Genomic DNA, 16,960 nt, shown 5'->3' on the forward strand with positions numbered 1-16,960 from the left:
GCAACACTCAAAATGCCACGTACCTGACCGTGGCAGGCCTTTAAATAGGCGCGATTTCACACAGATTTCAGATACTGGTCACGCGCGAGGGTGCTTCCCACAGCATGAAGCTCACAGAACGTCTAGTTCCCTTCTCAGGGATATTTTCATGTTTGATTTACCTCATATGCACTGTAAATCATTACACTACCCACACAACATGAGCTTTAAGAGATTAGAGAAGGCATCATTAGCAAAGTAGAGTAATTCCAGCAGTGCCCAATGTGTGAGTGCCAGACAGTAATAAACAAAAGCAGATGGAGAACCTTAATGATAAGACAAGGGGTTTAAAATGGATCAAGACAACTCTAATCAAATGCAGATGGTATGGCCACACTCCATTTAGAACTGAAAATATAGCATTACATAGAGAGACTTTATTCTTTATACATCTATCTTTGTTTATGAAAATTCCATTAGTAAACCTTAAGGTCCATTTTCTGGCAGTAAGCATAGGTAGAGATCATGGCTCATTTACCACCTATGATCACATGTGTGAATGTCTGTGGGTATGTTATTAGATGAAATTTTGGGCAATCATATATTGAAATGTGGACATATACTGTAAAGAACTGTAACTTGTCTCATAATGTGGTAAATTTCATCTGAAACGTCACCTGACACAGTAACAAATTACAGAAAGGCACATCCCTCTAAGATCGCACTCAAACATACAGACAAAGAAAACCCTCCAGTCATCAACAGTTCTTTAATAATGGCTGGATAGGATGCCAAATTGAGTGAAATTAAATCTAAAGGATTCTGGTTACTGCACACAAAAAGGAAAATCTGTCAGCACAATGCTGATACACTATACAGTATCTCACAAAAGTGAGTACACTCCTCACATTTTTGTAAATATTTGATTATATCCTTTAATGTGACAACACTGAAGAAATGACACTTTGCTACAATGTAAAGTAGTGAGTGTACAGCTTGTGTAACAGTGTAAATTTGCCGTCCCCTTAAAGTAACTCAACAGACAGCCATTAATGTCTAAACCGCTGGCAACAAAAGTGAGTACACCCCTAAGTTAAAATGTCCAAATTGGGCCCAAAGTGTCAATATTTTGTGTGGTCACCATTATTTTCCAGCACTGCCTTAACCCTCTTGGGCGTGGAGTTCACCAGAGCTTCACAGGTTGCCACTGGAGTCCTCTTCCACTCTTCCATGATGACATCATGGAGCTGGTGGATGTTAGAGACCTTGTGCTCCGCCACCTTCCGTTTGAGGATGCCCCACAGATGCTCAATAGGGTTTAGGTCTGGAGACATGCTTGGCCAGTCCATCACCTTCACCCTCAGCTTCTTTAGCAAGGTGGTCATCTTGGAGGTGTGTTTGGGGTCATTATCATGCTTGAATACTGCATACTGATCATGCTCTACTTCAGTATGTCACAGTACATGTTGGCATTCATGGTTCCCTCAATGAACTGTAGCTCCCCAATGCCGGCAGCACTCATGCAGCCCCAGACCATGACACTCCCACCACCATGCTTGACTGTAGGCAAGACACACTTGTCTTTGTACTCCTCAACCTGGTTGCCGCCACACAAGCTTGACACCATCTGAACCAAATAAGTTTATCTTGGTCTCATCAGACCACAGGACATGGTTCCAGTAATCCATGTCCTTAGTCTGCTTGTCTTCAGCAAACTGTTTGCGGGCTTTCTTGTGCATCATCTTTAGAAGAGGCTTCCTTCTGGGACGACAGCCATGCAGACCAGTTTGATGCAGTGTGCGGCGTATGGTCTGAGCACTGACAGGCTGACCCCCCCACCCCTTCAACTTCTGCAGCAATGTTGGCAACACTCATATGTCTATTTCCCAAAGACAACCTCTGGATATGACGCTGAGCATGTGCACTCAACTTCTTTGGTCGACCATGGTGAGGCCTGTTCTGAGTGGAACCTGTCCTGTTAAACCGCTGTATGGTCTTGGCCACCGTGCTGCAGCTCAGTGTCAGGGTCTTGGCAATATTCTTATAGCCTAGGCCATCTTTATGTAGAGCAACAATTCTTTTTTTCAGATCCTCAGAGAGTTCTTTAACATGAGGTGCCATGTTGAAGTTCCAGTGACCAGTATGAGGGAGTGTGAGAGCGATGACACCAAATTTAACACACCTGAGACACCTGATGACACCCCATTCACACCTGAGACCTTGTAACACTAACAAGTTACATGACACCGGGGAGGGAAAACGGCTAATTTGGCCCAATTTGGAGATTTTCACTTAGGGGTGTACTCACTTTTGTTGCCAGCGGTTTAGACATTAATGGCTGTGTGTTGAGTTATTTTGAGGTGACAGCAAATTTACACTGTTATACAAGCTGTACACTCACTACTTTACATTGTAGCAAAGTGTAATTTCTTCAGTGTTGTCACATTAAAGGATATAATCAAATATTTACAAAAATGTGAGGGGTGTACTCACTTTTGTGAGATACTGTAGGTGTGATAGTCAGGTGTCCACATACATTTGGCCATATAGTGTATGAGCATCAGCGGAAGCGTCAGCCCTTATCGTGTGAAGACCGAGCTTGTGTAAAGACCTGCAATTCCACCGAGCAAGGACACCGACAAGACAACACTCACACTGCTAAGTACACTTTTTCTCCTCTCTTCCTCTAGCTGTTTACCTGTTTACACACTAACATGTGTCATCAGTTTATCCCTGTTATTTACCACAGTCGCAGACCACGGCACACTCCCAGAAAGTACACAACTTGGACAACCTACGTTCTCTACATGTGGCCTCTGCAGATTCCTTCTCGTTCTCAATTGGACTTTGGAACTGCCAATCTGCCATCAACAAGGCTGGGGAACTGGGGAAGTTCAACAAAGAGTTTGACTTGCTATTGTCAACCATCCCAGATGACGGAACTCCTCTTGTGGTTCTCAGTGACTTCAACATTCATCTAGACAAGCTGCATGCAGCTGATTTTCTTGCACTCCTTCCCACATTTGACCTCAAGCAGTTCGCCACACCAGCAACTCACAAAGCTGGCAAACAGCTCAGCCTCATCCTCACACTTAACTGTATCACACAAAATATTCTTATTACTCCTCTCCACACCTCTGACCATTTCTTTATCCAGTTTTCTATTTCTCTACCCTCACCCCCTCACTGTCTCCACCTTCTATCTCCTTTCATTGCAATCTTCGCTCTCTTTCCCCCTCACACTTCTCCTCCATTGTCACAAACTCACTTCCCTCCGATAGCCCCTCTCCTCACTGACTTAAACACAGTAACTGACATCCTATGTTCCACTCTAACATCTTCTCTTGACAGCATCTTCCCCCTAACCTCCAAACCAGCTCACACATCACTCCCTAGCCCTTGGCTCTCAGCTCTGCGTAACAACCAGGCCAAACTAAGAGCAGCTGAAAGTAAATGGCATACATCTAATGATCCGACTGATCTAACCAATTACCAAACACTTATCTCCTCTTTTTCCCATAGCATCTCCACTGCTCAAGTCACATACTACCAAGAGAAGATTGGCAGCTCTCCTAACACCTGTACTCTCTTCAAAACCTTTTCTTCTCTTCTCTGTCCCCCTTCTCCCCCTTCCCCGACCTCTCTCACTGCAGATGACTTTGCCACTTTCTTTTCTAACAAGGTTACATCAATCAGGAACCAATTCTCAACCCCAGACACACATAGACACACTCCTCCTCCATGAAACTCTCCACTGGTCTCCTTCTCTCCTCTCTCAGAGACTGATGTCTCAAAACTCCTCCTCTCTAGCCACCCCACAACCTGTCCTCTTGACCCTATACCTTCTCACCTTTTTCAGTCCATCTTTCCCACACTATTACCTGCACTCACACACATCTTTAACACATCCCTCACTACTGGCAGATACCCTACCTCATTTAAGCAGGCCCGGGTTACCCCACTGCTTAAAAAAAAGTCACTTAACCCTGCTGCAGTTGACAACTACAGACCTGTTTCCCTCCTCCCTTTTCTTTTGAAAATCCTTGAAAGAACTGTTTTTAATCAACTCTCCATTTTTCTCACACAGAACAACCTCCTGGACACCAAGCAATCAGGCTTCAAAAGCAGTCACTCCACAGAGACTGCTCTACTTTCCATCCCTGAAGCTTTACGACTAGCAAGAGCAACCTCAAGATCATCTGTCCTCATCCTACTCGACCTCTCTGCTGCTTTTGACACTGTGAATCATCAGACCCTCCTGCCAAATCTCCAGCCTAGGCATCACCGGAACGGCTCTGCGCTGGGTGGAATCCTATCTCTCAGGCAGCTCCTTCAAGGTATTGAGGAGGGGAGGTATTTCTGAAACTCAGCAACTCCCCAGGGCTCAGTTCTGGGTCCACTGCTCTTTTCTATTTATACTACATCTCTAGGGCAGGTGATTGAGTCTCATGGCTTCTCATATCATTGCTATGCTGATGACACCCAGCTCTATTTGTACTTCCAGCCTGATGATCCATCTGTCTTTGCACGAATCTCTGCCTGCCTGTCTGACATTTCTGACTGGATGAGGGAACACCACCTTAAGCTCAACTTGGCCAAATCTGAGCTTCTCGTCATCCCAGCCTGCCCCTCAATCAACCACAACCTCAGTTTATAGCTCAGCTCAACCACACTCAAGCCAACCAGGACAGCCAGGAACCTTGGGGTGATTTTTGATAATGGCTTGACCTTTACAGACCACATATCAACAACTGCACGGTCCTGTAGGTTCATTCTGTACAACATCAAGGAAATCAGACCCTATCTCAACGAACAGGCTACACAACTACTAGTCTAGGCACTTGTCATATCAAAACTGGACTACTGCAACTACTACTCTCTGGCCTCCCAGCCAGCTCTATCAAACCCCTTTAGATGATTCAAAATGTAGCAGCACGTCTCGTCTTCAACCAGCCTAAAAGGACCCATGTCACACCTCTCTTCATCTCCCTCCACTGGCTTCCTGTAGCCGCCCCCATCAAATTCAAGGCCTTAATGCTCACGTACAAGACCTTGTCTGCAACAGCACCGCCCTACCTCAACACTCTCCTGAAGGCTTACTTTCCCTCACGCAATCTGCAATCAATTAATGATCAACAGTTAGTAGTGCCTACTCAACGTGGCTCAAGGTCCCTAGCCAGAACCTTCACACTAACTGTTCCTCAGTGGTGGAATGAACTTCCAACCTCAATCCAGACAGCAGACCTAACTTCAAAAAACTGTCACTAACGTCAAAAAACAGCTAAAGACCCACCTCTTCCATGAACACCTAACTAACCCTTAAAATGCCAACCCCACATTATCCTAAAAAAACAAAAAACCTACTCTGGCACTTACACCTCTACTCTGTGCACTTTGCTTTTCTAGAACTCAATTATAAATCTTGTATGGTTGCACTACTTGTATTGTTTTCCACTTGATATATCACATTGCTTGTATTTCCTCATTTGTAAGTCGCTTTGGATAAAAGCGTCTGCTAAATGAATAAATGTAAATGTAAATGTCGGTTTGCTGCTAGAGTTTTTTTCAGGTTTGCTTTCACTTTTCAGTTTTTATTGATTAGTAAAATATTTGGAAATTGTTCAAGGTTTTTAAATGGGCATTGTAATTGCTACTTAGGTAAAATCTATATTAAATTACGTTTTGCTACATTATTTCGTATGGTATTTCAGTTCGCATTATAACAAAATTCCTTGTACAGGTTGAGAGGGCAAGTAGAGATTTAAAAGAGGTGCATCACCCACTCAACTAGTGCATGTCTAATTACTGTTTTTTTTTTACTGTACTTATTATTGTATGAATTTCATCTGCTTCTGACTTAGAAGCTTGCTTTTTTGTGTGCACAGTTATCTAGTACCAGCACATTGACTGTGGCTAAAACCAACTAAATAGTTGATTTAAACTTGATTCTACAAAAATTATCACAGTCTTGCTGAATTCTGAATGGTCAGAAGGTGTTGACTGACTTTCTATCACTAACAGTATTGTGTCTGTAAGGCAAATCACACATTTATATTAAGGCACTTGTCCTAATTCAATGTCATTTCTGTAACATTTTTCAAAAACAGTACATGAATAATCATGCACTAATAGCTGAATTAATACTTATTTAAATTTGAACTAATGATGAGTTAAGGCATGTACTAATCATGAATTAATTAAGAGCTAACCTTAACTACGACATGAGTCTTATGAATTCATGCATGATTGTGACCGCCTTAAGTATGTTAGTACATTTGTTAATTAATTTATTAATTCCCATATGAACTAATCAAACATACTCTATAAGAAAGAACATGAATTAAACATGCATAATTTCAAATTGTTTATATAATTTACCAGATGCAGCTGCATACACACATCATTGTATGGTGCTGGATTACTTTCATAAAAACAACTGAAAAAAACAACACTGTTCTTTGCTACCCAGACACTACAGCTAATAGTAAGAGGTTATTTCTTTAAAAAAAGGTGACTTAAGGGGCTATAACTGCTAGTAGTTTTGTATCTTAACCTTAAGAATTTTATAAATAAAGCTGGAGTCAGATGAGGGTCCAAGTTGAGTGTCAAGTGTCATATAATAAGCTAAGACTATAGAGGATGTTAAAGATGAATGAAACTGTGATTAATACCTGACAGGATGAAGAAGATTCCGGAAACAAATGCCAAGATGGTGCGCTGTGGGCGAATATGGCCCACGTTGCTAAGGATGAAGGCAGTGAACACAAAGAGCAAAGACACCATAGGGAAAGGCGTAGCTGTCCGCACCATTTCTGAGAAAGAACCAAAGAGATCAGGTGTGTGTCTGACCAGGAAATCTCCAAATCTCCAAATAACGCGATTTACTCACTGAGAATATTTGCCGTGTTTTCTGTTGTGATCTCTATCTCTGGCTCAGTGAAATACTCAGAGGCCACACATTTTCCTTTCTCTGAACCTGAGAGGGAGACAGAGCACAACTGGATAAGTGGCTGATGAGAAGGAGACAAAGAGAAGATCAGAGGAAATGGTGAAATGTGGAAAATATTTAGACATTTCATAAATAGAACACACAAATCCTGCCAAGCACTATGTGTATAATCCTGATTAACAAACAGGATTCAGTTTGCATGTGTAAAAACACATCTAATATAGGTTTTGCTATAATGAATACAATATGTTTCTACCTTCAATACAGTGCAGGTCAGTGCAAATAGATTCATTTTATACTATACTATTTACTGAGTCTGAAAGTCACTGAAAAGCAATATATAGTATATAAAGTATTAAATTTACGGAAAACTGATTCTACCAGTTGAAGACAAATTCATACCACTCATTAGTGAAGGGCATGGATTTCCCCAGTAGGGGGTGGATGAAGGATCGATAATTGGGTGGTGTAAATCTCCCTAGGTTTGTTAGCAGCTCATTAGAAACAGGTGAGATGAGCGAAGATATGTGGATATGAACAGCCATCTACAGTAAATGGAAGTGCTCATTAGTGAATGTGGTTTTTCCCATAGACTTCAGCTTAATGGGGTGAGATATGTCACATTCATCTTGTATCTCTGACTGATGTGTTAGAATCATTCTGATCCAGAGTGTTTGCAGATTCATGCCACCTACTGTTTTAAGGGTTTAAACCTAGCTTATGGGGTTTTATGCACTAAATTGTTGCTGTTTTATTATTTCTTTGTGTTCTTTTACCCCATCTTTTCAGAGCCTGGCTAGTGGACTGGATTGTGTATCAGGTCGGGTCTGACTCTGGCATATGAGCTTCTGTCCAACTGCCATCCTCTCATGATTTGTAATGTTTGGTCCTGTTGTATAGATTGAGGGTTACAAGAAATGCCCAGTTCAGCCATGAGACTTTTTCTGGGCGCTGATTGGCTCCCTTGACGCTGCGCAAGAGCCTATCAGCCACGCTTCTCCACCCACGTAACCCTTTATAATCCCAACCATCTTGCCGCCTACGGCCTGCGCACACTACTAAATTTCGTATCTTACCCTCCTCCTCCCCAGCACCACCGTCTAGATCTGCTACCGGGGGGGAGGGTCTCCTCCTTCCATACCCCTTGCAACAGCAGCATGCATCTCTTCTTTCTATGTCTGTCCATGTATATCAATGCACGTATTCATACTCGCTCAGCAGCAGCGAAGCTTATCTAGGCCACCAGACCAAACATATTTACACTCCATCCCCATATAAAAGCTCACAGTTTTACTCCTAGAGTTGTCATGGCTGAAATGGTAAAACTGTGGATATTGTGAGGTGTATTTTGCTCTTGTGTTATTTTTTCTTACAGATGTGCCTGTAAATTTGTGGGACAGGCCAGTGCTGCACAGTATGACTCGTACCTTATTTGAACTGCATTAACATTATTAATTAGTGTTTATGCACTGTGTCTAGGAGATGGTGTAGTTGAGTAGGTCAGGTTGGTAATTACATTACTCGGATTTAAAATTGAGAAGAGTATCTCAAAATGCTAAAAATACAAACATCAAAAAGATCAAACTGATGTTTCTTAAAATGTTGATTAACATCATGGTAAAGTTGGTTTTATATCCACCACACTTTCTCCTTTGACAGCAATCTTTAAATAGAGACTGCGAACAGGTTTTGATTCACACATACCCTACGAACAAAACATACACTTTTAGTTCATACTGTTTTCTGCTCTTAATTTGCATTGTACTGGACATACATTGTTCATGTGTGACAAGACAGCCTCTGATTCTTTTCAAACTGCTGCTCGTGTTACATCTCAGAGCAGCTGAAGATACTTGGAGGAAAGCATTAACTGCCGTTTTCCACATACATTACACTCACAGTTGACCACAATTGGTTGGTGTCGCACTTTTTGAGTGGAGAGGAGAAGGAGCGTAGTGCTCTCACCCAGACCCCCCAAAAATGTCTTTTTATTTGCACGCCCACTTTTGGTGCATGCAATGCATCCCATAGCCCACAGAGATTAGCATGCATAATATAGGATTTTGATAAATCAAGATGTATGTGTGCACCTGCTATGAAGCACACCCTCCAGAGGCCAGAGTGCAATGCCATCTTGACGTCGATGGTTTGGTTCTGCTGCAGCACGATGCCCTCCTCCATTAGCAGCCAATAATCGGTTGCCACGGCAACCCCAACCAACAGCAGTCCGCACGCCCCAAACACGGTGGAGAGCAGAGTGAGAGCCCTGCTGCTGCATGAGCTCATCTACACATGCATGCACATGCAGAGGAAATAAAAAAGGGGAAATAAAGGTATTCATTTTAAGCAAATTGAGCATATAACTATATTTAAGCTTTAAAGGTATAGTCACATAGTGATTTTGGCAGAAAGAGCTTTGAGTTTCAAAACTCTCTTTACTGTTCTTTCCAAAGCAATGACCCAAAAGACATGCACACATCCAGGTAGAACACCTGAATTCAAAATGACTGTCATTGTCCTGATTATTAGTATTTTTTCTCTGGTCTACTGAGTACCACAGACACTGGAGTTTTTCCCCAAGCATATAACACTATTGACAGCAGAATGTAAGGAAATAAAATCTGTAAGAACTTTATAGGAAACTTTCATAATAACCAAATATTTTTGATTTGTTGTTTTCAATAATTTTCTGTAAAGGTTTGCCGTCATATCACTGATCACATGGAGTAAAAGAAATGACAAAAAGACACTGGAACAATTTTTCTCTTTAACCAGCCAGTCACAAAAAAAGTCAAAGGCAATAGTCACTGAGGCAGTAGTCACTGAGGCAAAAAGTGAGACACGTGCACACACACGCGCATACACACGCACACACACAAACACACACAGAGCTACTGTATGAGTCATAGCCATGCAATGAGGTACAGAGCTCTGCTTCAATGAGAAGCCACCATTCAGCAATTACGTGCTCATACACACACACACACACACACACACACACACACACACACACACTAAGTGATCATTTTCATAGCACCATGACAATCTTCTGCAGTGCATGTCAGACACACATATGATTTAGAAAAATTGTTTAAAGCATGAACACTGCATTATGTGCATGAGAAGAGAAAGAAGATGAAAATATAAGGGGGAAACAGAGACAAAGCTAAGTAACTGATGGTCCATGAGAATGCAACTGCAGTGAGAGTAAATGTGAGAACTGCACTGCGAGCATCTGTCCATTCGTATTCTATCAGATCTCTTCTCTATCACTGACCCCACATGCTGTTTTGACTCCCTCATTCCAGCAAAACAGTTGATCAATGCTTAATTAATGACTATTGCGCCGTTATCTGTCCCTATTATGCAGTATGTGATGGCTTGAACACGGAGTATAAATGATTGGTATCATAAAGATATATGACTACTGTGAGAGAGTGCCTAAGATATAAATGCCCTATTATAGACAGAGATTAAGAGGCACAGATTCTGTGTATGTGTTTCTGTATATGTTTTTGTGTATGAATCTGCATAGGAATGTTTTCAGACTGTTATCTCCTGTCTGTCTTCCAGAGCTGGTGACTCAGAGTAGCACCCCGAGGGACAAGACCAACGTACCGCAGGGAGAGAGAGAGAGAGAGAGAGAGAGAGAGGGAGCAGGAGAGAGAAAAGATATAGCAAAAGGAACAAAAAAAAGGAGACAAAGGGAGGGGTAAGTTAGAGAATGATGGAGTGACAGCATGGATACAAACAATGAAAGAGACAGATGATGCAGATGCAAGCTACAGGCCATCTGCAGTGCCTGAGCTGATAATCCTCTAGACTAAGAGCTACATCAAAGTCCAATGGAGGCCATCACATCCACCACAGCCATGATATATGAATATACATGACTAGATTGATTAGAGCATGCATATTAATTTAAAACAGAGAGAAAGTGAGACATGGAGTCAGAAAGAAGGGGGGGAAAGCTGAGGACATCAGAGACCGTTACAGTGCTGCAGTTCTGCCTGGCTGCTAGAGGAAACCTGCTGGGTGAGTGTGGTGTGTGCCAAGCTCTGCATGGACAGAAGGTTTCTAAAAAGGAGTTGATGGAGAAGGAGTTAGATGTGAGCCCAGGACTAGCAATAAGAATATCATATTCATTCACAATATTTAACTTAAAAATTACATCCTGTTTTATTCTTCTTTAATAGCAACTATATATAGTGTTAAATGTGTCAATCATTAAGAGTTGGATTAGAAAAGTAAGAAGGTAAAAAAAAAAAAAGACTGCAGGCATATTATTTTAAAGCTTCCCTGAAAAATACCTTTGTTTAAGAACATCATTCACTCTCAGCAACCATTTTATCCTGGTCAGGGTGATGGTGTACCTGGAGCTATTCCAGGAACACTGGAATGGAATACACCCTAGATGGTACACCAGTCCATTGTAGAGCACCATGCACACACACATTCACACTTTGGGGCAATTTATCTTAGCCAATCCACCTACTCACATGTTTTTTGGAACGTGGGACGAAACTTGAGAACTTGGAGGAAAGTCATGCAGACACGGGAAGAACGTGCAAAGAAACTCCACACAGACAGTAACCCAAGCTCAGGATCCAAGCAGGGAATCCTGAAGCTGTGAGATGGCAACACTACCAGCTGCGCCACTGTGGCACACTTTTTTAAGAACCTTTTATAACTTTTAGTGTGTAAGTGCAGGAAAGGGAAATATTTATAGGGACCACTGAATTACTGCTGGTGGATCATTCTCACCATCCATCCATTCTCTGTACTGCTTATGCTACATAGGGTCACAGGGAGCCTGGATCCTATCTTCGGGGACTTGTGGCACAAGGCGGAGGACACTCTGGACAGGGTGCCAACCCATCGCAGGGAATAATCGCACACAATTCACACACTACAGACAATTTAGGGATGCCAATCAGCATACAGCGCACCTCTTTTGGACTGGGGGAGGAAACCAGAGTACCCGGAGGAAACCCCTGAAGCACGGGGGAGAACATGCAAAGTCCACACACACAGGGTGGAGGTGTGAATTGAAACCCCAGCCCTGAAGATGTGAGGCAAACATGCTAACAGCTAAATCACTATGCCTCCCTCATTCTCTCCAATGTGGTGAAACTGATATGCTAGTGTCTTTTGTACTGGTGCAAGTGTATCATGCACAGTTACTTTGCTAGCCACTTCAACAGATTCCCCATACATTGTTTTTGTGTATACAGAATATGTAGCTTGTATTTTCTCTGAGTGTTTATCCTCCAGCCATAATTGGTCATCATCGATCAGGTCCTGACCACAGAGCTTCTTGTGGCTGGATCAGCCCAGCATGAACATTGTGGTGATCATCTGGCTGATACCCGGTGATAGCTGGAAACTGCACCCACAGTTGCAGCTAATAAACTCATTCATTCATTCATTCATTTACATTCATTCACTTCCTGGTGGGGGTCTGCGTGTATGGCAGCACATTGAGAACGTACAGATTTCAACAACTACAGCAGGATCCCAAGATTTTCCCAAGCCAACTGTGAGATACACTATATGGCCAAACGTATGTGGACACATGACCACACAGTATGGGTACAGTTGGAAGCACACAATTTTTTCGAATATCTTTGATTGAGGTAGCATTACAATTTCCCTTCATTGAAACTAAGGGACCCAAACCCCAAACCTGTTCCAGCATGACAATGCCCCTGTACACAAAGTGAGGTGCATAAAGACATGGTTTGCCAAGGTTGAAGTACAAGAACTCGAGTGACCTGCACAAAGCCCTGACCTCAACCCCACTGAATATTTTTTTGGATGTATTGAATGAAAACTACATGCCAGGCCTTCTTGCTCAACCTCACTCCCTGATCTCACTAATGCTCTTGTGGCTGAATGGGAAATCCACAAAATCCACCAAATCTATTGGAAATACTTCACATAATGTGGAATATGTCATAGCAAGAAAGGAGGCACTAAATCTGCACTAGGATTTTCAACATGCACACAGGAGTGTGATGGTCAGCTGTCCACATACTTTTGGCCATGTAGTGTATAATATCTCAAGTGGGTATTTGATCCAGCTGGGGGTTACAGCTGATAGCAGGAGCCAACCCAAGCGATATCCTTGTAAGGTGCCTAAACCATCTCAACTGCCAGTTCAGTATCTAATCTTAAACACTACTACTGGCAAATTGATGAGGAAAGCAAGCAGTTCAGCCATATAAGATTTGCCTCTGTTACAGTAGGTCTAGTTGCAGTCTTTTTGCTGTTTAATTGGCTGTATTTTGACACACTAGATTATTGAATAACCCGATTTATATACAATATTATGTTAATTACTTACAAATCATAATTCTTTACAAGATTACATATTATCAGAGAACAATAGCCTTTTTGGATTTAGTCAATAGGATTTAAGTGCACACACTCAAACTAGATGTGCTCCAGCAAGAGATTCAAAATAGGGCAAAAACCCTGATCAAAATAAGTAACAGGGCAGCTATGCTCACTGGCCGACTGAACTACTTATCCATTCTTTCATTTGAAAGAGAGCTCACTGAAATTTTGAGTTTTGAGGAAATCTCATTAATCAAGACAACTACCACCACAGGCTAAAAAAAGAAAAAGAACAAAAGAAAGCGTGATTGCAGTACTTCAGCGGTTTGCTGTGCTTTGCTGCTTTGTGTTTCCTGAAGGAAATCTCTAAATTACTTTTGGTTTAAGTGTGAAAATACTTACACCACGGTTTGGGCTTCAGTAAATCTAATTTGGTTGTTCTATTTGTTATTCTGTGCTTCAGTTCTGGTTTCTCTATAGGCACATATAATTTTATATTTTTGTTTACTCCAGTGGTGTACGGTGAAAACTGAATAAATGTCATTTTTGGCTAAGCTATTCTGTTAAAGCCCAGATGCTTACAGAGTAATGTATTATACACATTTAATCAGTAAATGTGTATGAATAATTAAAGTGATACAATTATGAACAACACAATACAAAGCTAATGTTAAAAAAGATGTTGCACTCTTAAAAATAAAGGTTCCAATTAGAACCAAAAATGTTTTTTTCAGCCTGATGCCATAGGGGAACCCTTTTAAGTTGTACAAAGAACTTTTTACTCTCAAGTTCTTTAGAGAACAATATATTTACTGGTGCTTTAAAGAACCCAGAAAGGAACCATATTATGATAAGTTCTCTAACTTCTCTAAACAGTCCTTAGTTTGTCCTTTAAAGATTCAAAGTAAGGTTGTTAAGAGTGATGCCAGGAGAACCTTTTCCAGTCCCACAAAGAACCTTATAGGGTTCACTTTAATCTGTTAAGGGATGATACCTCGAAGAACCAATAGACTGCTCTGAAGCACCTATAACAAAAAAAAGAACTCCTTTAATCGCCAAAGAGCCGTATACAGTGGCAAGAAAAAGTATGTAAACATTTTGGAATTTCATGGTTTTCTGCATAAATTTGTCATAAAATGTGATCTGATCTTCATCTAAATCAAGGGTATTGACAAATATAATGTGTCTAAAATAATAACACAAAAAAAATTCTGATCCCTCATGTCTTTATTGAACACACTCATTCAACATTCAAAATGGCAGTGGAAAAAGTAAGTGAACCCTTAGAATTAATTGACTACATATTCAATTCAAAGGGGTTGACCCCCCTTTGGCAGCAATTACCTCAACCAGGCAATTCCTGTAGCTGTGGATCAGACCTGCACATCATTTAGGAGGAATTTTAGCCCATTCTTCCTGGCAGAACTGCTTTAGCTCTGTCATATTCTTTGGACGTCTCATGTGTATGTCTCTCTTCAAGTCATTCCATAGCATCTCTACTGGGTTGACGTCTGGGCTCTGACTTGGCCACTCCAAAAGGCCGATTTTGTTTTTCTGAAGCCATTCAGTTGTGGACTTGCTCCGGTGTTTTGGGTCGTTGTCCTGTCGGATCACCCAACTTCTACACAGTTTCAGCTGACGTACAGACATTCTCACATTATCCTGAAGAATTGTCTGATATACTTGGGAATTCATCTTCCCTTCAATGATTGCAAGCTGACCAGGCCCTGATGCAGCAAAGCAGGCCCAAATCATGATGTTTCCTCCACCACAGTTTACGGTTGGGATGATGTTTTCATGATGATATGCCATGCCCTTTCTACGCCAGATGTAGTGCTGTGTGGTTTTTCCAAATAGTTCAATCTTAGTTTCATCCGTCCACAAAACATTTTGCCAATACTGCTGTGGAGTGTCAGTGTGCTCTTTTGCAAACTTCAGGCATGCAGCAATGTTCTTTTTAGTAAGCAGTGGCTTCCTTCGTGGTGTCCTGCTGTAGATACCCTGCTTGTTCAATGTTTTACGTATTGTAGACTCATGAACAGAGATGTTAGCCAGTTCCAATGATGCCTTCAAATCCTTGGCTGTCATTCGGGGTTGTTTCTTTGCCTCATTAATGAGTCTTCGTTGTGCTCTTGGTGTCATTTTGACTGGGCTCCCACTTCTTGGTAGAGTAGCAACAGTCGCAAATTGTCTACATTTGTAGAATGTTTGCCTAACTGTAGACTGGTGAATTTCTAAAGTTTTTGAAATCACTTTGTAACCCTGGCCAGCTTTATGTAAATCAACAATTCTTGATCGTAGATCCTCTGAAAGCTCTTTTTGGCGAGGCATGGTTCACATAAGCGTGTGCTTCTTGTGCAGAGCAAACTCCAAAAGTTTGAGGGGTTTTTATCAGTCAATGTAGCTGTAGTCCACTCCTCCAAAGTCATTTTCTTAACAAGACTCCAGATGTGCTAAAACCTGACTCCAATTAGCTTTTTTGAGGTCATTAACTCAAGGGTACACATACTTTTTCCACAAACACTATGAGGTTTTTTTGGTTGTTCTCAATAAAGACATGAGGGATCAGCATTTTTTTGTTATTATTTTAGACACATTATATTTGTCAATACCCTTGACGTAGATGAAGATCAGATCACATTTTATGATAAATTTATGCAGAAAACCATGAAATTCCAAAAGGTTCACATACTTTTTCTTGCCACTATAGCTCAACTCAAGAACCCTATACAATAAAAAACGATTCTTGACAAGAAAAAGGTTTTTGTAGAACCTATGGTGCTGTAAAGAACCATTAAAGAACCTGTATTTTTAAATGTGCATGCTCTATTTGGAGAAAACATAGTGATTCCTAGCATCAAGAGTGAAGAGAATAACCTTTCAGCTCAACAGGACAGCGCTCAAGCCCCTGTCCTTACATGGCAGTTCAGAGAGAGAAAGAGAGAGAGAGAGAGAGAGAGAGAGAGTGAGGACATTAGGCACCCTACAGGTATTGTGCGCTCCCCTCAGGCTGTGTGTACTGCTGTAGTATGAGGCTATGTATTCATGTAGACTGCACATTTTCTTATTTAAATTTGAATAAACACAGTCTTTGGCTGTGCAGGCATTTTGTGGATCTGAATCAGCCAATCTTCATAATAAAGGACAAAACACGAACCATGGAACAGATGTTTGTACATATTCAATACCGATTTAAGTAAAAAAAAACAACAACACCAAAAAAAACAAAAAAACAAAGAGACTTATTCTATGACCTGTTATATTATGTAATTGTAAATTGTATTTGAATCCACATCATAAGCTTTGCACAAACTCTGATGTAACTTTTTATGTCAGTAGTGACCAGTCAATCTATCCATCCATCCATTGTCTGTACCACTTATCCTACACAGGGTCGCAGGGAGCCTGGAGCCTATCCCAGGGGACTTGGGGCAGAAGGTGGTGGACACTCTCAGCACCATTGCTCACACCCTCACACACTCATTCACACACTATGGACAATTAAGGATTCCAGTCAGCTTACAATGCATATATTTGGACTGGAGGAGGAAACCAGAGCACCCGGACAAAACCCCCAAAGCACAAGAACAACATGCAAGCTTTGTGCACATAGGCCGGAGGCAGTAATCAGACCCCCAACCCTAGAGGTGCAAGGCAAACGTGCTAACCACTAAGCCACCATGCCCCCCCAGT

At 41.5% G+C, this 16,960-nt stretch overlaps 1 protein-coding gene across 2 annotated transcripts in view; it reads right to left on the minus strand.

Moving 5' to 3' along the window:
- cacng7b (calcium channel, voltage-dependent, gamma subunit 7b) overlaps positions 1 to 16,960 on the minus strand; it is a 31,728-nt gene that overhangs the window by 12,097 nt on the left and 2,671 nt on the right. For both annotated transcript variants that reach the window (XM_053626064.1, XM_053626068.1), the window contains exons 2-4: positions 9,019 to 9,214; positions 6,869 to 6,955; positions 6,651 to 6,791 (exon numbers count right to left, since the gene is read on the minus strand). In XM_053626064.1, coding sequence (XP_053482039.1) covers positions 6,651 to 6,791; positions 6,869 to 6,955; positions 9,019 to 9,214 — 424 coding nt within the window. The remainder of the gene's footprint in view (positions 1 to 6,650; positions 6,792 to 6,868; positions 6,956 to 9,018; positions 9,215 to 16,960) is intronic.

The sequence above is a fragment of the Ictalurus furcatus genome, chromosome 1 (assembly GCF_023375685.1).
Source record: "Ictalurus furcatus strain D&B chromosome 1, Billie_1.0, whole genome shotgun sequence".
In the NCBI taxonomy this organism is placed as follows: Eukaryota; Metazoa; Chordata; class Actinopteri; order Siluriformes; family Ictaluridae; genus Ictalurus; species Ictalurus furcatus.